Source organism: Somniosus microcephalus, chromosome 27 (genome assembly GCF_052327205.1).
Source record: "Somniosus microcephalus isolate GS21.2 chromosome 27, FLI_Smic_1.0, whole genome shotgun sequence".
Taxonomy (NCBI): domain Eukaryota; kingdom Metazoa; phylum Chordata; class Chondrichthyes; order Squaliformes; family Somniosidae; genus Somniosus; species Somniosus microcephalus.
The window spans coordinates 9960120-9980119 of record NC_141013.1 but is presented as its reverse complement, the minus strand read 5'-3'; the positions used below and the strand labels follow the sequence as shown (position 1 = coordinate 9980119).

At 43.0% G+C, this 20000-nt stretch overlaps 1 protein-coding gene across 5 annotated transcripts in view; it reads right to left on the bottom strand.

Annotated features, from left to right (window-relative positions):
* Positions 1-15501: 15501 nt before the first annotated feature.
* Positions 15502-20000, bottom strand: part of LOC147099959 (D-glucuronyl C5-epimerase-like) — a 138605-nt gene continuing 134106 nt past the window's right edge. For all 5 annotated transcript variants that reach the window (XM_085968489.1, XM_085968492.1, XM_085968490.1 and 2 more), the window contains one exon: positions 15502-19986. In XM_085968489.1, coding sequence (XP_085824615.1) covers positions 18962-19986 — 1025 coding nt within the window. In that variant the 3' untranslated portion in view covers positions 15502-18961. The remainder of the gene's footprint in view (positions 19987-20000) is intronic.

The following is a 20000-nucleotide window of genomic DNA, read 5'->3' as shown; positions in this document are numbered from 1 at the left end:
TCTTGGCCTTATTGATTTAAAAAATTGTACATTTGAGTTGTGCTTTAGTTACTGCATTAGCAACTGTCACTTACACTCAAAGAGGTGGTGAGATACAAGAGTGCTTGGTGAATGAAGGACATGAGAACAGCTCACAGAAAATAAAACACTTAATGATACAGAGAGTAACAGAGACACAGTATGGTGCCATTACGCCTTGTAACAACTTAACCTGGCAGCTGTGGGACTGGGTTCTGTAAAAGCTCCAATCGAAGTCTCATTCAAAGTCTTATAAACACAATAATAAGCTTTGTGGTTTTCCGAAAACATGTTTAGCAGTGCATTGCTATCTTAAACACTCTCTACTTTGCTGTCGGCACCCACCTCTACTCATTGCTCTTGCCTGATTGCAGACCGAAATCAATATCACAGAACCTCCTAGTCAGTTACGATAGCAAAATACTGCAGATGCTGGAAATCTGAAATAACAACAGAAAATGCTGGAAAAACTCAGCAGGCCAGGCAACATCCGTGGAGAGGGAAATAGAGTCAACGTTTCAGGTCGAAACCCTTCGTCAGGACTGAGAAAACGCAGGAAATGAAACAGATTAAAAGGCCAGTTTGGGGGCTGGGAAATGGGGATGAGAGAGCAAAAGAGAAGTGAAGAGACATTAAGAGGTATTCAAAACCAGACGAGATGGTGATAGGACTAGTGGAGAGACAAAAGACGGTTGTTACTTGCTTTAGTCACATGTAAGCTGTAGAAAGGTTGTTACATTTTTATAATTCCACCTGAACAGCACAAACTCTTCTTTCTGTTCCCACAGTGACACACCATAGACAGCAGAGAACTTCCTTTTTGGATTAAAATGTTCAATCAGATATTAGGAATTTCTTTTAACAAAAAGCAAAAAACTGTAGATGCTGGAAATTTGAAATGAAACAGTATGCAGAGAAGCTGTGTAAAAAAAAAGACTTACATTTATATAGCGCCTTTCACGACCACCGGACGTCTCAAAGCGCTTTACAGCCAATGAAGTACTTTTTCAAGTGTAGTCACTGTTGTAATATAGGAAATGCGGCAGCCAATTTGCACACAGCAAGCTCCCACAAACAGCAATGTGATAATGACCAGATAATCTGTGTTTTTTTAGTGATAAATATTGGCCCAGGACACCAGGGATAACTCCCCCTGCTCTTCTTATGAAATAGTGCCAGAGGATCTTTTATGTCCACCTGAGAGGGCAGACGGTGCCTCGCTTTAATGCCTCATCTGAAAGACGACACCTCCGACAGTGCAGCCCTCCCTCGGCACTGCACGGGAGTGTCAGCCTAGATTTTTGTGCTCAAGTCCCTGGAGTGGGACTTGAACCCACAACCTTCTGACTCAGAGGCAAGGGTGCTACCCACTGAGCTGCGGCAAACAGGGTATTGGGCTGCGTATATATAGAACCACTCAGTGCAAATCAAAGGACACCATTCTGTCATTATACAAGTCGTTGGTTAGCCCACACTGGAGTACTGAAACCCAGTTTTGGTCCCTTCATATGATGGATGATATAGTGGCCTTGGAAAAGGTTCAGAGGGAGGGCTACGAGAATGATTTCTCGCTTAAATGAACCTTGGTTACTCAGATAAGCTTTAAAGAGCTGGGTCTATTTACTCTAGAGCAACGTAGACAGAGGCAACTGATAGAGGTATATAAAATCATGAAAGGGCTGGATTCTGTGCCTATTGGTAGATTATTTCAGTTTGAAAGATTGGGAGGACATTCCTTTAAACAATGCAAAAGTATAAATAGAGTTGAAATAAAAAGAGAAAATGCTGGAAATACTCAGCAGGTCAGGCAGCATCTAGCAAGAGAAACAGAGTTAACGTTTCAGGTCGATGACCCTTCGTCATCAATCTAAAACGTTAACTCTGTTTCTCTCTCCACAGATGCTGCCTGACCTGCTGAGTATTTCCAGCATTTCCTCTTTTTATTTCAGATTTCCAGCATCTGCAGTATTTTGCTTTTGTATAAATAGAGTTGGGTGGTTCTTCTTTTCCCAGAGAGATGACACCAAATTGAGGGGGGATAGTCAATACTGAGGAGGACTGCAACAATTTACAAGAAGACATTAATAGACTTAAGAACATGAGGGAATAAGCATTAGGAGCAGGAGTAGGCCATATGGCCCTTCGAGCCTGCTCTGTCATTCAATAAGATTGTGGCTGATCTTTGACCTTAACTCCACTTTCTTGCCCGATCCCCATTGCCCTTGATTCCAAAAATCTATCGATCTCGGCCTTGAATATACTCAACGACTCAACATCGGGTAGAGAATTCCAAATATTCACAACCCTCTGAGTGAAGAAATTCCTCCTCACCTCAGTCTTAAATGGCTGATCCCTTATCTTGAGAATTTGCTCCCTAGTTCTAGACACTCCAGCCAGGGGAAACAACCTCTCAGCATCTACCCTGTCAATCCCCCTCAGAATCTTATATGTTTCAATGAGATCACCTCTCATTCCTCTAAACTCCAGAGAGTCCAGGCCCAATCTACTCAATCTTTCCTCATAGGACAACCCTCTCATCCCAGGGATCAATCTAGTGAACCTTCGTTGCACCGTCTCAAAGGCATGTCTGTCCTTTCTCAGATAAGGAGACCAAAACTGTGCACCGTACTCCAGGTGTGGTCTTGCCAAAGCCCTGTACAATTGTAGTAAGATTTCCTTACTCTTGTATTCCAATCCCCTTGCAATAAAGGCCAACATGTCATTTGCCTTCCTAATTGCTTGCTGTCCCTGCACGCTAGCTTTGTGTTTCCTGTATGGGGACACCTAAATCTCTCTGAACACCAACATTTCATAGTTTCTCAACATTTAAAAAATATTCTGTTTTTCTATTCTTCCTACCAGACGTGCAGAATGGGCATATAATTGGCCAATTAATTTCAACACAGATAAATGTGAGGTACTACATTTTGGTAGGAAGAATAGGGAGGTCACTTATCACTTGGAGGGTGCGAGTCTAGGTGTGGTAGAGGAACAAAGGGATCTCGGAGAACAAATACACAAATCACTAAAAGTAGCAACGCAGGATAATAAGGTCATATAAAAAGCAAACCAAGCACTGGGGTTTATTTCTAGAAGAATAGAATTGAAAAGTAGGGAAGTTATGCTAAACTTGTCTTGAACCTTGGTCAGACCACACTTGGAGTACTGCGTACAATTCTGGTCACCATATTATAAAAAAGATATAGAGGCACTGGAGAGGGAGCAAAAAAGATTTACAAGGATGATACCAGAAATGCAAGGGTGTACATATCAGGAAAGGATGATCAGGCTGGGTCTCCTTTTTCTTGAAAAGAGAAGGCTGAGGGGTGACCTAATAGAGGTCTTTAAAATTATGAAAGGTTTTGATAGAGTGGATACAGAGAAAAATGTTTCCACTTGTGGGGAAGAGCACAACTACAGGCTATCAATATAAGATAGTCACCAAGAAATCAAATAGGGAATTCAGAAGAAACTTCTTTACCCAGAGAGTGGTGAGAATGTGGAACTCGCTACCACAGGGAGCGGTTGAAGCGAATAGTGTAGATGCATTTAAGGGGTGGTTAGATAAACACACGAGGGAGAAGGGAATAGAGGGTTATGCTGATAGATTTAGATGAGGAAAGACGGGAGGAGGCTCGAGTGGAGCATAAACACTGGCATGGACTGGTTGGGCCGAATGGCCTGTTTCTGTGCTGTATATCCTATGTTATCCTAAGCCTCTCAAATGTGTTGCGGGCTGGTTGGTGGGCGCTGACTCTCTGTCTTCAAGAGGGAGCTGGACCGGTTCTTGGCTGGGACTGAGATCGCGTCATATAGGAGGGAAGTGGATTAACAGATGGTCAGCGTGATTTTCTGGACTGGTTTCCATCACCTGAGGGGGTTGGAGAGGAATGATGCTCCAGCCATGAGTGTGTGGGGCAGGCTTGATGGACCAGCTGGTCTTTTCCTGTCCGTCATTTTTGTGTGTTCGGAACAGAAAATTCTGGAGACACTCAGCAGGCCAAGTCAGCACTTGTGGGGAAAACAGACAAGTTGATGGTTCAGGTGTTGACCCTTCATTAGAACTTAGTTCAAAGAGGTAGTTTTTAAAGAGCGTCTTAAAGGTGGAGAGGCGGAGAGGTTTAGAGAGGGAATTCCAGAGTTTAGGGCCTAGACAGCTGAAGGCACATCAATGGTGGAGCGATAAAAATTGGGGATGTGCAAGAAGCCAGAATTAGAGGAGTGCAGATATCTCGGCGGGTTGTAGGGATCGAGGTGGCTACAGAAACTTGAACCCGCAACCTTCTGACTCATAGCTAGCTATTGGAAAATGATTTCATCATTTGGGATTGGTGGGCAGATATTATGATGGATAGGAAACTCTTCTCCTTCTTAGGCAGTCCCTCAGAACCGAGGATGACTTGCTTCCACATTAAAAATGAGTTTGCAGGTGACGGATAAGTCCAATGCGGGACCTACAGTCTCTGTCACAGGTGGGGCAGACGGTGGTTGAAGGGGCGGGTGGGTGGGGTGCTTGGGTTGACGTGCGCTCCTTCCGCTGTTTGCGCTTGGCTTCCGCTTGCTCCTGGTGAAAAGATTCGAGGTGTTTGGCGCCTTCCCGGATGCTTCTCCTCCACTTTGTGCGGTCTTGGGCCAGGGATTCCCAGGTGTCGGTGGGGATGTTACACTTTTTCAAGGAGGCTTTGAGGTGTCCTTGAAGCATTTCCTCTGCTCACCTGGGGCTCTCTTGCCGTGCCGGAGCTCCGAGTAGAGCGCTTGTTTTGGGAGTCTCGTATCGGGCATGCGGAAAATGTGACCCGTCCATCGGAGCTGATCGAGTGTGGTCAAAGCTTCGATGCTGGGGATGTTGGCCTGAGCAAGAACACTGATGTTGGTGCGCCTATCCTGCCAATGGATTTGCAGGATCTTGCGGAGGCAGCGTTGGTGGTACCTCTCCAGTGCTTTGAGCTGCCTGCTGTACATGGTCCATGTCTCTGAGGCATACAGCAGGGCGGGTATCACTGCTGCTCTGTAGACCATGAGCTTAGTGCCGGGTTTGAGGTCCTGGTCTTCAAACACTCTCTTCCTCAGGTGACCAAAGGCTGCAATGGCACACTGAAGGCGGTGTTGGACTTCGTCGTCGATGTCTGCCCTGGTGACAGTAGGCTCCCGAGGTATGGAAAGTGGTCCACGTTGTCCAAGGCCTTGTCGTGGATTTTGATAATCGGGGGGCAGTACTGTGTGGCAGGGGCAGGTTGGTAGAGGACCTTTGTTTTACGGATGTTTAGTGTAAGGCCTATGCTCTCGTACGCTTCGGAGAAGGTGTTGACTCCAAACCATAGGAAACTAGTTCCAAGGTGTAGATTCACAAGCAGTGTGATAAGAGCATTGGGAAGGCAAATAAGAGTTTTGGGTTGCATTGCTAGGACAAGACAACACTAAGTACACTATACTTAGACTGTACCAGGCCTTGCTATGTCTGCACTTGGAGTATTGTGCCCAGTTCATTAAGGGACAAGGTATCATCACCCATGAGCTTTCAGACAAAGCTGGGATGCCAATGCAATCATCCACAATAAGGTCATGGATGGCAGGGGCCTTGTTTGTGACTGAATGGACATTCTGGAGGGAAGTGCGGAGAGGGGTAGTGATTGCCATGCTGCTGGCAGAGTGGCAGTGATGGTTAGGGCGAGTAGCACTAGGAGGTTGGCGAGTTTACCCGCAGCAGGTGTTGAGCGGGAAGGTCAGCAAGAGGGGAGGATGGGGCAGTTGGGGTTGCTGCTTGTAAGAAGGTAGCAATGGTACCTCGGTAGGCCCTTAGGAGAATGCCAAGCGAGGGTAGCTGTGGGCTAATCCAAGGGGGATTTGAGCCTGGAACTGTATCAAGAGAGTAGGAAAGCAGAGGAGTGATGATGGGTTGAGGTAGGGACTGGGGGAAGCAAAGTATCCAAGAGAGGAGCAAAACAAAGGAGGCGTGACTGGGTAGCAGGAAGGGGAGGAGACAGGAGAGAAGGGCCTGGGAGGGGCCAAGAGAGAAAAAAAATACTAGAAACAGAAGTAATAGGCTCAGGTTCTGAGCGGCAGCCAAAATGTACAAGTTCGGCCCCACGCTCTGGAATTCTGTCCTTAAACCACTGTCTCTCTACCTCTCACTCCTCCTTCAAACTCACTTCTTCAACCAAGGTTTCGATCGCCCATCCTAATCTCTCCTCTTTTGACTCAGCTCCAACACCCAAGAAGCTCAACACCATCCAGGACAAAGCAGCTCGCTTGATTGGCACCACATCCACCACCTTAAACATTCACTCCCTCCACCACCGACGTACCGTGGCTGCAGTGTGTACCATCTACAAGATGCACTGCAGTAACTCGCCAAGGCTTCTTGGCAGCACCTCCCAAACCCGCGACCTCTTCCACCTAGAAAGACAAGGGCAGCAGGCGCGTGGGAACACCGCCACCTCCAAGTTCCCCTCCAAGTCAAACACCATCTTGACTTGGAAATATATCGGCTGTTCCTTCATCGTCGCTGGGTTACAATCCTGGAACTCCCTCCCTAACAGCACTGTGGGAGTACCATCACCACACGGACTGCAGCGGTTCAAGAAGACGGCTCACCACCACCTCCTCGAGGGCAATTAGGGATGGGCAATAAATTTTGGCCTTGCCAGCGACGCCCACATCCCAGGAATGAATTTTAAAAAAAATCATTATTTCCTTGTGCATCTGTGAAGCACATTGGTACGTGGTGGTGGTGTTGAAAATTGTGGCAATAAGTATATAATCTTTATATGGCCTTCTCCACCTCAGCTAGCCTGGTTATGTTATTGACATGTACTCAGTGCCTCTCCTGAATAAAATCCATATTTCCCCCCCCCCACAGAGGTATAGTATTTTCTCGGCTGCACAGCAGTATACCAACGATCATACCCCCTGCGTTCATTCCTATTGAAAATGCTTGAGCAAGTCATGGCTCCTAACAGGCATTTTATAAAAAGGTTTCGAGATAAGTTTTTTCATGAGTGCATGTGGAACCAATGGGAGAAAGGTCTTATCTGGCTTATTAAAGAGGTTTGTGTGGTGTTGCAGTTGACGTTAGAAAGCTTTGGAGAGGCCAAAGGAGCTTGGACTGATTTCATACCTGGTCAAAACGATTAGGGAGAAAAACACATCTCATTGAAAATTGTGCAGACAGAAAACTGAGGTGATTGCAGATGTCTGTGAAAGATTTGATTTTTTTTTTAAATAAAAGGCTAATACAGCAGCGTGATTCTTTAGACCTCATTGTATGATGTGGGTTTCAGCCCCTGGTTCATTACATGGTCGATTCTTCATCTCAATCATTCCATCATGAGGACATGCAGAGAAAAGGTCAAGCCTTTTTCAGAACAGAAATGTTCTGAGAGAAAAATCACAGGGGGCCAGCTTTTACTCAGCTCCTTATTTCAGTTGTACAGCGGTGCTTGAAAAAGTAAGCCAGGTAGAATTGCTGGTATTGTGCAGATGGCTAGGCCAAGAATAGTAGTAAGTTTTAAATTGGATTAAATCATACTCCAGCCACTCCCAAGACACAGGCCCAGCGGCGAGGGGTAGGCTGTTGCGTGAATGGAATGTTAATAGCTGGACAAACACCAGAGCGTCTGGAATCAGGAAGAAAGTGTGAAAGGAGAATGTGTGTCTCTGTAATATATATCTAAAGGAAGTGAAGGTTGTGAATGATATTTGTACTCATTTATATGAAGAATGTCCGGAGAGCAAAAAACAGATAGTGACACGAAAGAGCATGCATGGGAGTAAGAAGTGGTCTATTTGATGACTGATGCACTTACGTATTAATCTTGCATACTTACGCAGTAACCACACATAACAGGAATCTGCATACGTACTAACTGTACACAATTTACATATAAAAGTACCGCACACTTTAGGAACTCCAGCTAGTCTTGCATAGGGCTAGTGTGAGTAGTCAGAGGGCGCAACTTGCAAACCCCTGATGAGTTCTTTGCTTATACGAACATAAGAAATAGGAGCAGGAGTAGGCCACTTGGCCCTTCGAGCCTGCTCCACCATTCAATAAGATCATGGCTGATCTTCTACCTCATCTCCACTTTCCTGCACTATCCCCATATCCCTTGATTCCCTTAATATTCAAAAATCTATCGATCTCTGTCTTGAATATACTCAATGACTGAACCTCCACAGCCCTCTGGGGGTAGAGAATTCCAAAGATTCACCACCCTCTGAGTGAAGACATTTTTCCTCATCTCAGTGCTAAATGGCCGACCCCTTATTCTGAGACTGTGACCCCTGGTTCTAGACTCCCCAGCCAGGGGAAACATCCTCCCTGCATCTACCCTGTCAAGCCCTGTAGGAATTGTGTGTGTTTCAATGAGATCACCTCTCATTCTTCTAAACTCTAGAGAATATAGGCCTAGTCTACTCGATCTCTCCTCATAGGACAATCCCCCCATCTCAGGAACCAGTCTGGTGAACCTTCGTTGCACTCCCTCTATGGTAAGTATATCCTTCCTTAGGTAAGGAGACCAAAACTGTACACAATACTCCAGGTGTGGACTCACCAGAGCTTGTGTGCATTATTGTCGTCATTCTCACGAGCACTGCATGTAATGGGTTGTATTAAGTGCGCTTATCAATAAAGTTGATTAATCAGACGTCTCTCTATATCTTTCTAGTCCAGGTGCCTATATTAAGAGTAAAGGATGGGGAATATCCTCAACTCAGCCGTGCTGGCAAAGGCCTGGGAGTAGATCTCCAACCTATCCTTGTGTCCAGATAATGTGCGTTGCAAAGGGAAACTACAAGAGGGGAATAAAGCATGTTAAAATATATTTTAAAAATAAAATTGATAAAGTTTCAGCTCCAGTGTCCTTTTGAAAGTCAATTACCATGAAGTATGCCCATCATATTTTTCTCTGTATCCAACTTTCACTGATCTGGTGTCAGTAATAGGCAGCTTGCAGCGAGGATGTCAGAATCAGGCTGGGCTATAGTTGGATTGCTCCAGGAAGCTATTTTCCTCCATTCATTACTTTTGCAGAACACAGACTGAACTTTAGGGAACAATCTTTCAGTGAGTGAGTGGTCAATCTATGGAGCAGGTTCCCTAGGGAGATGGTGGAAGCAGTTAGTATTGATTCATTCAAATTAGATAGATTTCTTTCAGAAAATAACATTTTGGGATACAGTGTGTGAGCAATTTGAGACATGACATGTGGTAAGTATAGCATAGCTTGGGAGGAACATGTGAATTTGGATCTATGGAACTTAAAGAAATTATTACTAGTAAAGAAACAGTACTAGCAAAATTAATGGGACTAAAAGTCAACAAATCCCAAGGACCGGATGACCTACATCCTAGGGTTTTGAAAGAGGTGGCCATTGGAATAGTGGACGCATTGGTTGTCATCTTCCAAAATTCTATAGATTCTGGAACGGTTCCTGCAGATTGGAGGATAGCAAATGTAACCCCGCTATTTAAGAAAGGAGGGAGAGAGAAAACGGGGAACTACAGACCTGTTAGCCTCACATCAGTAGTTGGGAAAATGCTGGTATCTATTATAAAGGATGCAATAACTGGGCACTTAGAAACTAATAGTAAGATTGGGCAGAGTCAAGGTGGTTTTATGAAAGGGAGATCCTGTTTGACAAACCTATTGGAGTTCTTTGAGGATGTAACTAGTGGAGTAGACAAAGGGGAACCGGTAGGTGTGGTATATCTGGATTTTCAGAAGGCCTTCAATAAGGTCCCACACAAGAAGTTGGTGAACAAAATTAGCGCACATGGAATTGGGGGTAATATACTAGCATGGATTGAGAATTGGTTAACAGACAGAAAACAAAGAGTAGGGATAAACGGGTCTTTTTCAGGATGGCAGGCTGTGACTAGTGGGGTACCGCAAGGATCGGTGCTTGGGCCCCAGCTATTCACAATCTATATCAATGATTTGGATGAGGGGACTAAATGTAACATTTCCAAATTTGCTGATGATACAAAGCTAGGTGGCAGTGTCAGTTGTGAAGAGGATGTGAAGAGGCTTCAAGGGGATCTCGACAGGCTCAGTGAGTGGGCGAGAACATGGCAGATGGAATATAATGTGGATAAATGTGAAGTTATCCACTTTGGTAGAAAAAACAGAAAGGCAGAGCACAGGTAGAACGTCCCAAATCCGGCAACCTCGGGACCAAGGCCGAGTCGGTTTTTGGGTTTCCCCGGACTTTGGAATGTGTTTCTAATGTCCAAAGTCCAGAAACGCCCGAGCCCAGGTTGCGACATTTCCGGACTTCGGACATCAGAAACACCTGCCGAGTCTGGAAATGCCTGGGCCCAGGTTCCAGTTTTTGGTAAGCCTCCCTCAGGGTGTCCGGATTCCGGAACATTTTACGGATTCCGGACCCCTGCCACCAATTGTCCCGGAGTCTGGATTCCAGAACTCCAGATTTGGGACGCTCAACCTGTATTTCCTAAATGGTGCAAGATTAGGGAATGCAGATGCTCAAAGGGACCTGGGTGACTAGATGCAGGGAGGATGTTCCCAATGGTCGGGGAATCCAGAACCAGGGGTCACAGTCTAAGGATAAGGGGTAGGCCTTTTAGGACAGAAATGAGGAGGAATTTCTTCACCCAGAGAGTGGTGAACCTGTGGAATTCTCTACCACAGAAGGCAGTAGAGGCCAATTCATTAAATATATTCAAGAAGGAGTTGGATATATTTCTTAAGGCTGAAGGGATCAAGGGGTATGGGGAGAAAGCAGGTACCGGGTACTGAACTTGGATGATCAGCCATGATCGCATTGAATGGCGGAGCAGGCTTGAGGGGCCGAATGGCCTACTCCTGCTCCTATCTTCTATGTTTCTATGTACATGAGTCACTAAAAGTGAATGTGCAGGTGCAGCAAGCCATTAGGAAGGCAAATGGTATGCTGGCCTTCATTACAAGAGGATTTGAGTACAGGAGTAAAGAAGTCTTACTCCAATTATATAGGGCCTTGGTGAGACCACACCTGGAGTAGTGTTCAATTTTGGTCTCCTTACCTAAGGAAGGATATACTTGCCATAGAGGGAGTGCAACGAAGGTTCACGAGATTGATTCCTGGGATGGCGGGACTGTCGCATGAGAAGAGATTGAGTAAACTAGGCCTGTATTCTCTTGAATTCAGAAGAATGTGAAGGGATCTCATTGAAGCATACAAAATTTATACAGGGCTTGATAGGATGGATGCTGGGAGAATGTTTCCCTTAGCTGGGGAGTCTAGAACCAGGGGCCACAGCCTCAGGATAAAGGGTAGGCCATTCAGGACTGAGATGAGAAGAAATTTCTTCTCAAAGTGAATCTTTGGAATTCTCTACCCGAGGGCTGTGGAGGCTCAGTCATTGGGTATATTCAAAACAGAAGTCGATAGATTTCTGACTAGTAAGGGCATCAAGGGATATGGCGATAGGGCCGGTGAATGGAGTTGAGGCAGAAGATCAGCCATGATCTCATTGAATGGCGGAGCAGGGCCGAATGGCCTACTCCTGCTCCTATTTCTTGTGTTCCCAAAGCTTTCTATCACTGGGTTTTCCTTGCCTGATGCCTGGGTCTATTGTAGACTAATTGATAAGAGATTGATTGCTACGATTAGTCAACAGCTGCATTATCGTTGTAACATGTGACTACCAGGATTGTAGAAAGCGAACGAGATGGACCGTGGTCTTTTTTCATCTAGAAATTCCTGTGCTCCTATGACAAAAGCTGCCATTTTCAACAGAAATGTTAAATGAGGCAGCAAGGGTAGGTGATGCACTGAATTAAGTGCACAGTCCTTTCACCTCTGGGATCTTGGTTTTCGATTCAGCACAGATCAATGGGATTAAAGATTCCTTTCATACTGGCTTTAAACGTACATTGGATTGAGCTGCCTCCTCAGTTCTTGGTAAATATGGCCTGACAGCACAAAATTACCCATAATTTAGCACAAACTGGCAATCTCACTCATAGGTTGCAAGATGCCTCCAGTGGAAAATGGAAACATCATACGAATATTGTCAGGAGTACCATTCAGTGCTTGAGCTTAATGTATATCAGAATAGTACAGGGTGCTTTGGTCTGCATATATCTTACCTAGTGTCCAGGAAGTCACACAAATGAGGGTCTGTCTTATTAGTGGACAGTTTGTACAGGTCCAGCAGACTCTGGTTAACATCCTTTTCCATCTGCAGAGCTCAGTGAATTGCCTTCAGTCCATCGCTCCACTCATCCTGCAAGATGGGAGTGCTCCAAATGGACACTGGGTAGCTAAGTGTTCTATTCCCCAGCATTGAAGCCCTGCTCCTTGATGAATACAGGTCCGGCTATCAGATGGGTGTCTCGTTAGGTTAGAAACTCAACAAGTATCGAATAGTTTGAGTTAAATTTTGTTTAATCTGCGTTTCGTTTGTTGGTTTGAAGCTCAAGCCACTTCACACCAATATTAACCTGGTAGTGCAAATACGGCATGTGTGCGTAGAAACAGGGAGGAGCACAAATAGCCCCAGGATCTACCTGGTGCTCACCTATTCACTCTTCCCTGGCACAAGCAATTCCAGGCAAATTGATGATGTTCTGCACTGGACCAGAAAACAACTCGAGTATTGATGCAGGATGGGGTAATTTGGTGCCCAAATTTGCATCTGTACTCGACCAAAACGAAATAATGGGCTGATTAACATTTCCCTTCAGTATGAGACTGTCTCAAGGGCTTTCTACTCTTACAGTATCAGCACTGAAGGTTCCTGTTGTTATCTGAAGATTTGCAGGCTATTTGTTGGAGCACTAGAATGTCAAAAGCAATAGAAAGGTAGCTGGAAAATCCACCATTACATCTAGAACGCTTTAAATTGAACCGGGCTTGTTCTTTGATTGTGGAGCTTTTATATACAACCAAAATACACACAATTAAAGTCAAAAACTAGCACCCCAAACATTCAGAAAGATACGGCAAAGGAGGATTTCAGACTTGTTGAAAGAATTTCCATTTAAATCCAAGAAATGATGGGTCTCAAGAACAAATTCTGATGTCACAAATTATGCAGCTGAAAATTCAAATTTATCACCAAGACAACACATTTATAATTTTTTTTCCTGGCTTAATTCAAACAATGTAAACAAATGCCACTGTGGAAGGGAGAAAAAAAAATAAGCAAATCAACATTTGTTCTTGGTTGCCAAAAGGCATCTGTCAATGTAGCATTCATTTTCCTGCTGGCTTCACAGCACTTAAAATGCAGCCATATTGCTTGTATTAATTTTTTTCCCTCCATAGCACTGACATGTCACTTTAGAGAGTCAAGTTACAACTTTTTTACTTTATAGCACATCCACTCTCAGTGTTATAGTCCTATCACTGCTCTGTCTTCAGGTCCCCTCCTTATACAGCATACATTAGATGCCTAGTTAATCAGTTTCTCCATCCTCCGTGAAGAATAAAGCCTTCCACTAGCGCCCATTGCTTTGCCTAGAAAAATTAAAATGGTTTAAGTCTCTTTTAAACCTGCAAGTGTTCTGACTCCAAAGGAATCCTAAGATTGTGGGATCAAGTCTCGCTCTAGACTTGGAACACAATCTAGTGCAGTACTGGAGGGAGAGCTGCATTGTTGAAGGAGCAATCTTTTCAGATGAGACATTAAAAAGGCCCTGTTTGCCTGCTCAGGTGGATGGAAAAGATCCCATGGCACTAATTGAAAAGCAGAAATTTCTTCTGCTGTCCTGACCAACATAACACATTTTCAAAAGGTCACTCAGAGGGTGGTAGGTCCATGGAATATGCTGCCCCAAAAAGCTGTAGAAGCTACATCATTACATAAATTTAAAACAGAAATAGAGAGTTTCCTAGAAGTAAAGGGAATTAAGGGTTACGGGGAGAGGGCAGGAATTTGGACATGAGTCTAGGTTCGGATCGGTCATGGCCCTGTGGGTAGCGGAGCGGGCCCAGGGACCGTGTAGCCTGATCCTGCTCCTATTTCGTGTGTCTAATTCTGTTAGATTCAGGAGATGGTTCTGTGATAGTGGATTGGCGGTTAGGATCAGATCAGCCATGATCTTATTGAATGGCAGAGCAGGCTCGAGGGGGCCGATTGGCCTACTCCTGCTCCTATTTCTTATGTTCTTATGTTCATTTGCTGTGTGCGGTATCTTGGGTGTGAAAAATTGGTTGTCCATTTGCCTACATAACTAGCAACTGTATTTTTTTCCATTCACGGGATGTGAGAGTCGCTGGCAAGCCCAGCATTTATAGCCCATCCCCAATTGCCCTCGAGAAGGTGGTGGTGAGCTGCCTTCTTGAACCGTTAGTCCGTGTGGTGAAGGTACTCCCATAGGGCTGTTAGGGAGGGAGTTCCAAGATTTTGACCCGCCCATGATGAAGGAACGTTCCATAAAATGTTCCATGAACATGGCACATTAGACTTCCCTGAGATAACTGAGAAATGCTAAAACATCAGCCTGCATGTGAATGATCAGAAAAAACATACTTTGCCCAATTGTCCATAAAACAGAGATTGGTCATCCGGCCAAGGACTTTCCTGATCTGCCTCAGTTCCACACTGGGCAGTGCATTTAACATTTGAACCACTGGGGTAAGCAGGCTGTAGCACTCAAATTCAGAAGTGCAAGATGCTCTACCTTGATTAAAAAGCATTTGGCAAAACTAAGTTTCCGCAGAAAAGACCAGTCAGAAGTAGTGTGCCAATTTAATCACGATGATGCCAGAGTTACAGTTATAACAAAATTATTTTTTTTTGCTACTTGTACATAGGATAGGATAAAAATGCTCATCTATGATGCGTGGAGATTTATTGGAGTTGGGAAGGGTTGGGGAAAGTAGAATCAGGAAACCATACTGTACACAAGAGAAAAGTAATGCACATGCCATCACTATATCCAATTAATCCTTTCCAAAGAGAGGACATTTTGCATTAATTTTAATACACCACCCCATTATACAACGACGGGGGTGCTTTGTTATTTTAAATGTAGTGGGCTCCAGTTGGCAAACATTAGTTGTCCAGACAAAGCAGGCAATCAGAACAATCACGGGCAGTCCAAACCCAGTGTGTTAAAATACAGATTGGTTTGTCCAAAAGTACTGACGACACATGCATTACTTTTCTCCACTTACAGCACCGCGCTAAGTGTTATTTTTCCTTGCATGAGAATATAACTCAAGATTCCTCAATCCATGTCCATGCAAAAGGATCCTAGACTCGTAATCATCCTGTGACCTGCTCATATCGCGGAACCATTTCTGGAAAGTGGCATGGCTGAAGGTGCTATTATTTTTTTTTTTGCTAGTAACATTTTAGGAAACTGAAGGCTATTGCCAGGAGACAGTGAACGTGGAATTTTAGACACGCAGGGATAGGACTCAAAGACCCTTTGTTGAGGAAAATGAATAGAATGCAGATTTAACCGTAGTGTAAACACTACATTTATGCAACAGTGGATTAACAAAACAAACAGAACTAGGGAGTCCCTTTTTAGAAAATGTTTTATTGTACAACTTCAGTAAGCAAAGATACTCAGCACAGCAAAGATTGATCCAATCAATATTTTTATATAAACATAGTAGTATATAGTCACTTTATTTGAAAAAATTATGAATTCTTGCCGTGTACAAAATGGCAAAGCTGTACTACTGTGTGCACATTGTGCTTAACAAATGCAAATCGGTACAGCTCTAAAACACTGCCTCGCCCTGTCAACAGGCAACAGTGTTCAGTAAACAGTTTATTGCATATCCAACATATGGTTCAAATCCACGTGTAAAAATACAAGTTAAAATGATAAAAAATACAGTGTGAATGAAAATAGCAGCTTTCAGTGAGAGTCTTGCACATTGTCCAGACCGGGTACAGCGGCACAAAGTCTACTATTGTGCTTATGTGTCATCTGTTTGCATATACCCACCTGCATCTTGCATTCTAATGCATCCAATGACCAGAATGATTTGTAATATTAAGAGTCATCAACAAGGCCTGCTCAAGTGCAGAGCAGTCTGAAAGTTTTTTTTAAAATGCTTTGGTATTGACAACACTTAAGCTCAGAAGAAAAGATGATTTAGAGCTACAGTATATAAAAAGAGAATTCCCCAACATGAAGAGGAAAAGAAACACAGAACAATACATGTTTTAATACAACACCATCACCAATTTCTTTACAGATAGGGAACTGAACCATGGGGGAGGGGCAGGAAGAAGGGGAAAGAAAAAAGGAAAAAGAAAATGTGATTCTGCATACAGAGAACATTTCAGCAACAGAAAAGCTTGGATAACAAAGGACAAAATATTGCCCTTTAATATTTTTATCCCATTTAATTGCCAAAGTGAACACCTCCCAAATATGCCATTTAGTTAGATCAAATAGATATCAGTTTTGCAGCAAAAACAAATTACACACTGTTGGATAACATGCTACCCAACATTATTTGCAAGTCAACTTGCAAATAATTAGATTGCTGATTGTTTTTCCTTTTAAATAAGAATCTGATTTGAACAACATATCTATAAATATTGCAGACTGATCTTGTTAATATCAGCCCTTGTATTTTTGGCCACTGACTTCCATACTTCAGTATGAAGATTGGATAATCCTTAGTAGGGATAGGTCAATAAAAAGGGGGGGGATTGTCTAGTTTCTTTTAACTCAGTCATTAACTATATAGAAGTGTGTTCCATGTTGGGTCACTGATTTGGATCAACTATAATTACTCAGGAATAGCAAAGTCAGATCTTATGAAGCCTGCTCCATTTGTGGCTAGAAATAGGATTTGGCAAAATATTAGGAGAGCTGGAAGGTGCGACTTTCAAACAATCTCATCTGTGATTGAATCAAATGGCCACATCAACACTGAAGCAAACTCTTCATTCTAGGCATCAATGCTCCAAACATCCGTCTGGTCCCATATGTGAAAAAAGTCACTGCAAAAATTAGGTTTACAAAAGGAAACTGGGCAAGATTTCCACCACCTTCATTTAGTCCTTTGTTTCCTAGGTTATCAAATGGCAAAAAGGTAAGGAAACCCAAAATATACTAGATGCAATGTATTTCCCCCTTTCTCCCACTCCCCAGTAACTATTTTGGGTCTATTTGGAGAAGGCTATAATAGATGATAAATACTAGAAAAAAAAGTGTCATATGTTTTGAACATGGGAGATATTCTGGCAACCAAAATAGTTATGAAAATATCCTTAGGAGCCTTTCACATTATCCAAATGATTTTGGCATTCAAATCCATTTCTGGGCTGGTGATATTTTATTGTCGAATGCACACTACTTTAAAATACAGTAACAATATAACTTGAACCCCCCTCCCCGTGCTGTTTTATAGTCAAGAAGTCCAGGCTTTCAAATAAAAAGAAAAATAGGACAGATAATGCAAATCTGAAATACGAACATAATATACTGGAAATACAAACAGGTTTGTCAGCACCTACAAAGAGAAGTGATCAATTACTGACCTAGCATTCATCAAAACCAATAAAAGGGACACACCCGAACGGTCAATAACCTGCCTTTTCTCTTTAAGGATGCTGACTCACTTGCTGTGCATTTCCAGCATTTTTTGTTTTTTTAATCCAGGCTGTGAATGTTCGCAAACTGCAAAAAGTGGACTAGGTCCCACACAGCTGTCTCCTTAAAATCAATATTCCCATGACAAGATTCCTCTATCACATTGGTTATCGTGGGGTGGGAGGGAAGCACGCAATGCCCAAATATCACAAACAAATTAATTGCAATCAAACAAGACTTTTTTTTTTTTTTTAAAAAGCCTAATTGTATGAACATAATCACACAAAAATTATTACAACGTGCCCTCAAAACAAGGTTCAATCCTAGGTTGCTACTACACAAATCAGCCACAAATGGAGAAAGTTCATGAATGAAGGGGGTGGGGTAAAAAGTGGTGGCGAGGCAAAAGAAAGGGTGGAAATGGCACCAACCACCATTTGGAACTTTGTGATTCCATTGGAAACCAAATTCACCTCTTGCACTGTATTACAAGATCCACTATACATATATATTACTATATACTTGTGCAGTTACATTTTAACCTTTTTTGTGTGTTGTGCTTTGCCATGTGCATCAAAAGCTAAAAGGAGCAATAAGCTTTGAAGGATTATTTTTTAAAATATACAATGGAAAAATATTGTGTGCTCGTTACAGATGAACACTTAATGGATAAATTTTACAAAGTTCGTGCTACTCGAAGTAATTTTTAAGAACAGCCTCACCCCTAAATGGAAAATAAAATAAAAACATGCCCACAAACCACCTTAGGGGTCATTCACAATTTTCAACATTTCATTAAGCGTAGAAATCAATACGTTAGTTGGGTGCTGGGGCTAGGGAGACGGACAAGGATATAGAGTCTCTAAACAGAAAAGTGTCGAGACTGGTGCCATATTAGGAACACTAAGTGGATGTTAACATCTAAAAAAAAGCAACAGTACTTTTTCTACTGTTGGAAAGGTACATGATTTGATGATATAATCAAACGGTTGCAAAAACAAAATCAATGTTGAAGAAAAACCAATCATAAAATCACAAAGGCAGAAATAAAAGCATATACCTGTAAAGCAGAGAGTGCTGATGACATGGATGAACTGTCGGAAAGGGGCTGAAAGTGTTTCGAAGATGAATTAGCAATGCAGAATTGAAAGCTTAAATCACCTCCAGTTAATGACAGTTTCTCCACTTAGAGAAAGACAAAGACAAACAAAAGGATGTTTAGGCAGTGAGAATTCTTCGCAACCATTTGATGTTTTTTTTTTTTAGAATTACTGATTGTTACACTCTTAAAATGTGCCATTAGGAAGATGGCAGGGATACAAAAAGGTACTCTTTGTACACTTATAAAAATGTTTAAATTAAGGAACCTTCCCTTATATATTATATGTATGATTCATAAGACTATAATTTGGCTTTCAGCTCTAGTTGTGCTTTGCCCTCCCTCCTTTTAAATAGGACTTCCATCTCTTTACAAATTCCTTAAAGATAGGTGCATCTTCGACTGTGCTCAGCAGTTGTAGCTGGTTGATGTGGGTGGTGTGGTAGTCCCAGCGTGCCAAGTTTGGAGCTGTACCAAGCATGAAATGGCGAAGATCATAGATTGTACCTGAGCCAGTGTCATACAATGGAAGCATAGCTTTCAAAGACTCCATGCCTCGCTCGTACAGTTTTTTAGCTTCTTGTCCTAGTTTCTCACCTGCAGTTTCTTTCAGGTCATATAGACCCAGTAGAGAGTATATGAAACCATTCAGAACAAAAGAGCTGGGAACAGTTGGGTATTCTTCATACCAATCATACTTATTCATAAACACTGCTTTTACCCCATGATCCTCTGACTTGAGGGTATAGGGCACTACCGCCCGTAAGGCTGAATTGAGGTACACCTGTTCCTTTGTAAGCAGATAGGCCCTTACAAGTGTAGACATGGCTTGACCTTGTGCCATGGCTGAATACCAGCCAGGCTCCAAAGACTTAAAACCCTCACCTAGCTTACGTGTCACCATAATTGGCCAGCCACCCTTTTCATCCTGATTTCTTACCAGCCAATCGCTGGCAGCAAAGAAGGCAGGCATGTGTGCCGTGGTTGCTATTGTGATGTTGTCAATGAAGCCTTTTCCCTTGGCAACCATCTTTATAACTTTCTTGGGCATTATTTTAGTCTGCTTTACAGCCTTAGTATTGGACAGGCCAACTCCTTTCTTCAGGTCAGTTACCAGATCTCTAGTAATAGTACTCCAGCTAGTCCTTGGGCCTATGCCATAGTAAATGTCTTTGTCTTTGAAGGCTATAAGTTGTGTGTTTGTGACATAGTGAATTGTAAACAGCTGGTTCTTTTCGGTTGTCTCCAGTACCACTGAAACACTCCCGTTGGTTAAGAATTTAATATCAAATGAAATGATGAAATCTTTCGCATTTCCGAGCATCAGAAAAACTCCTTCCGAAGATTCTGAAAAGAAAAAA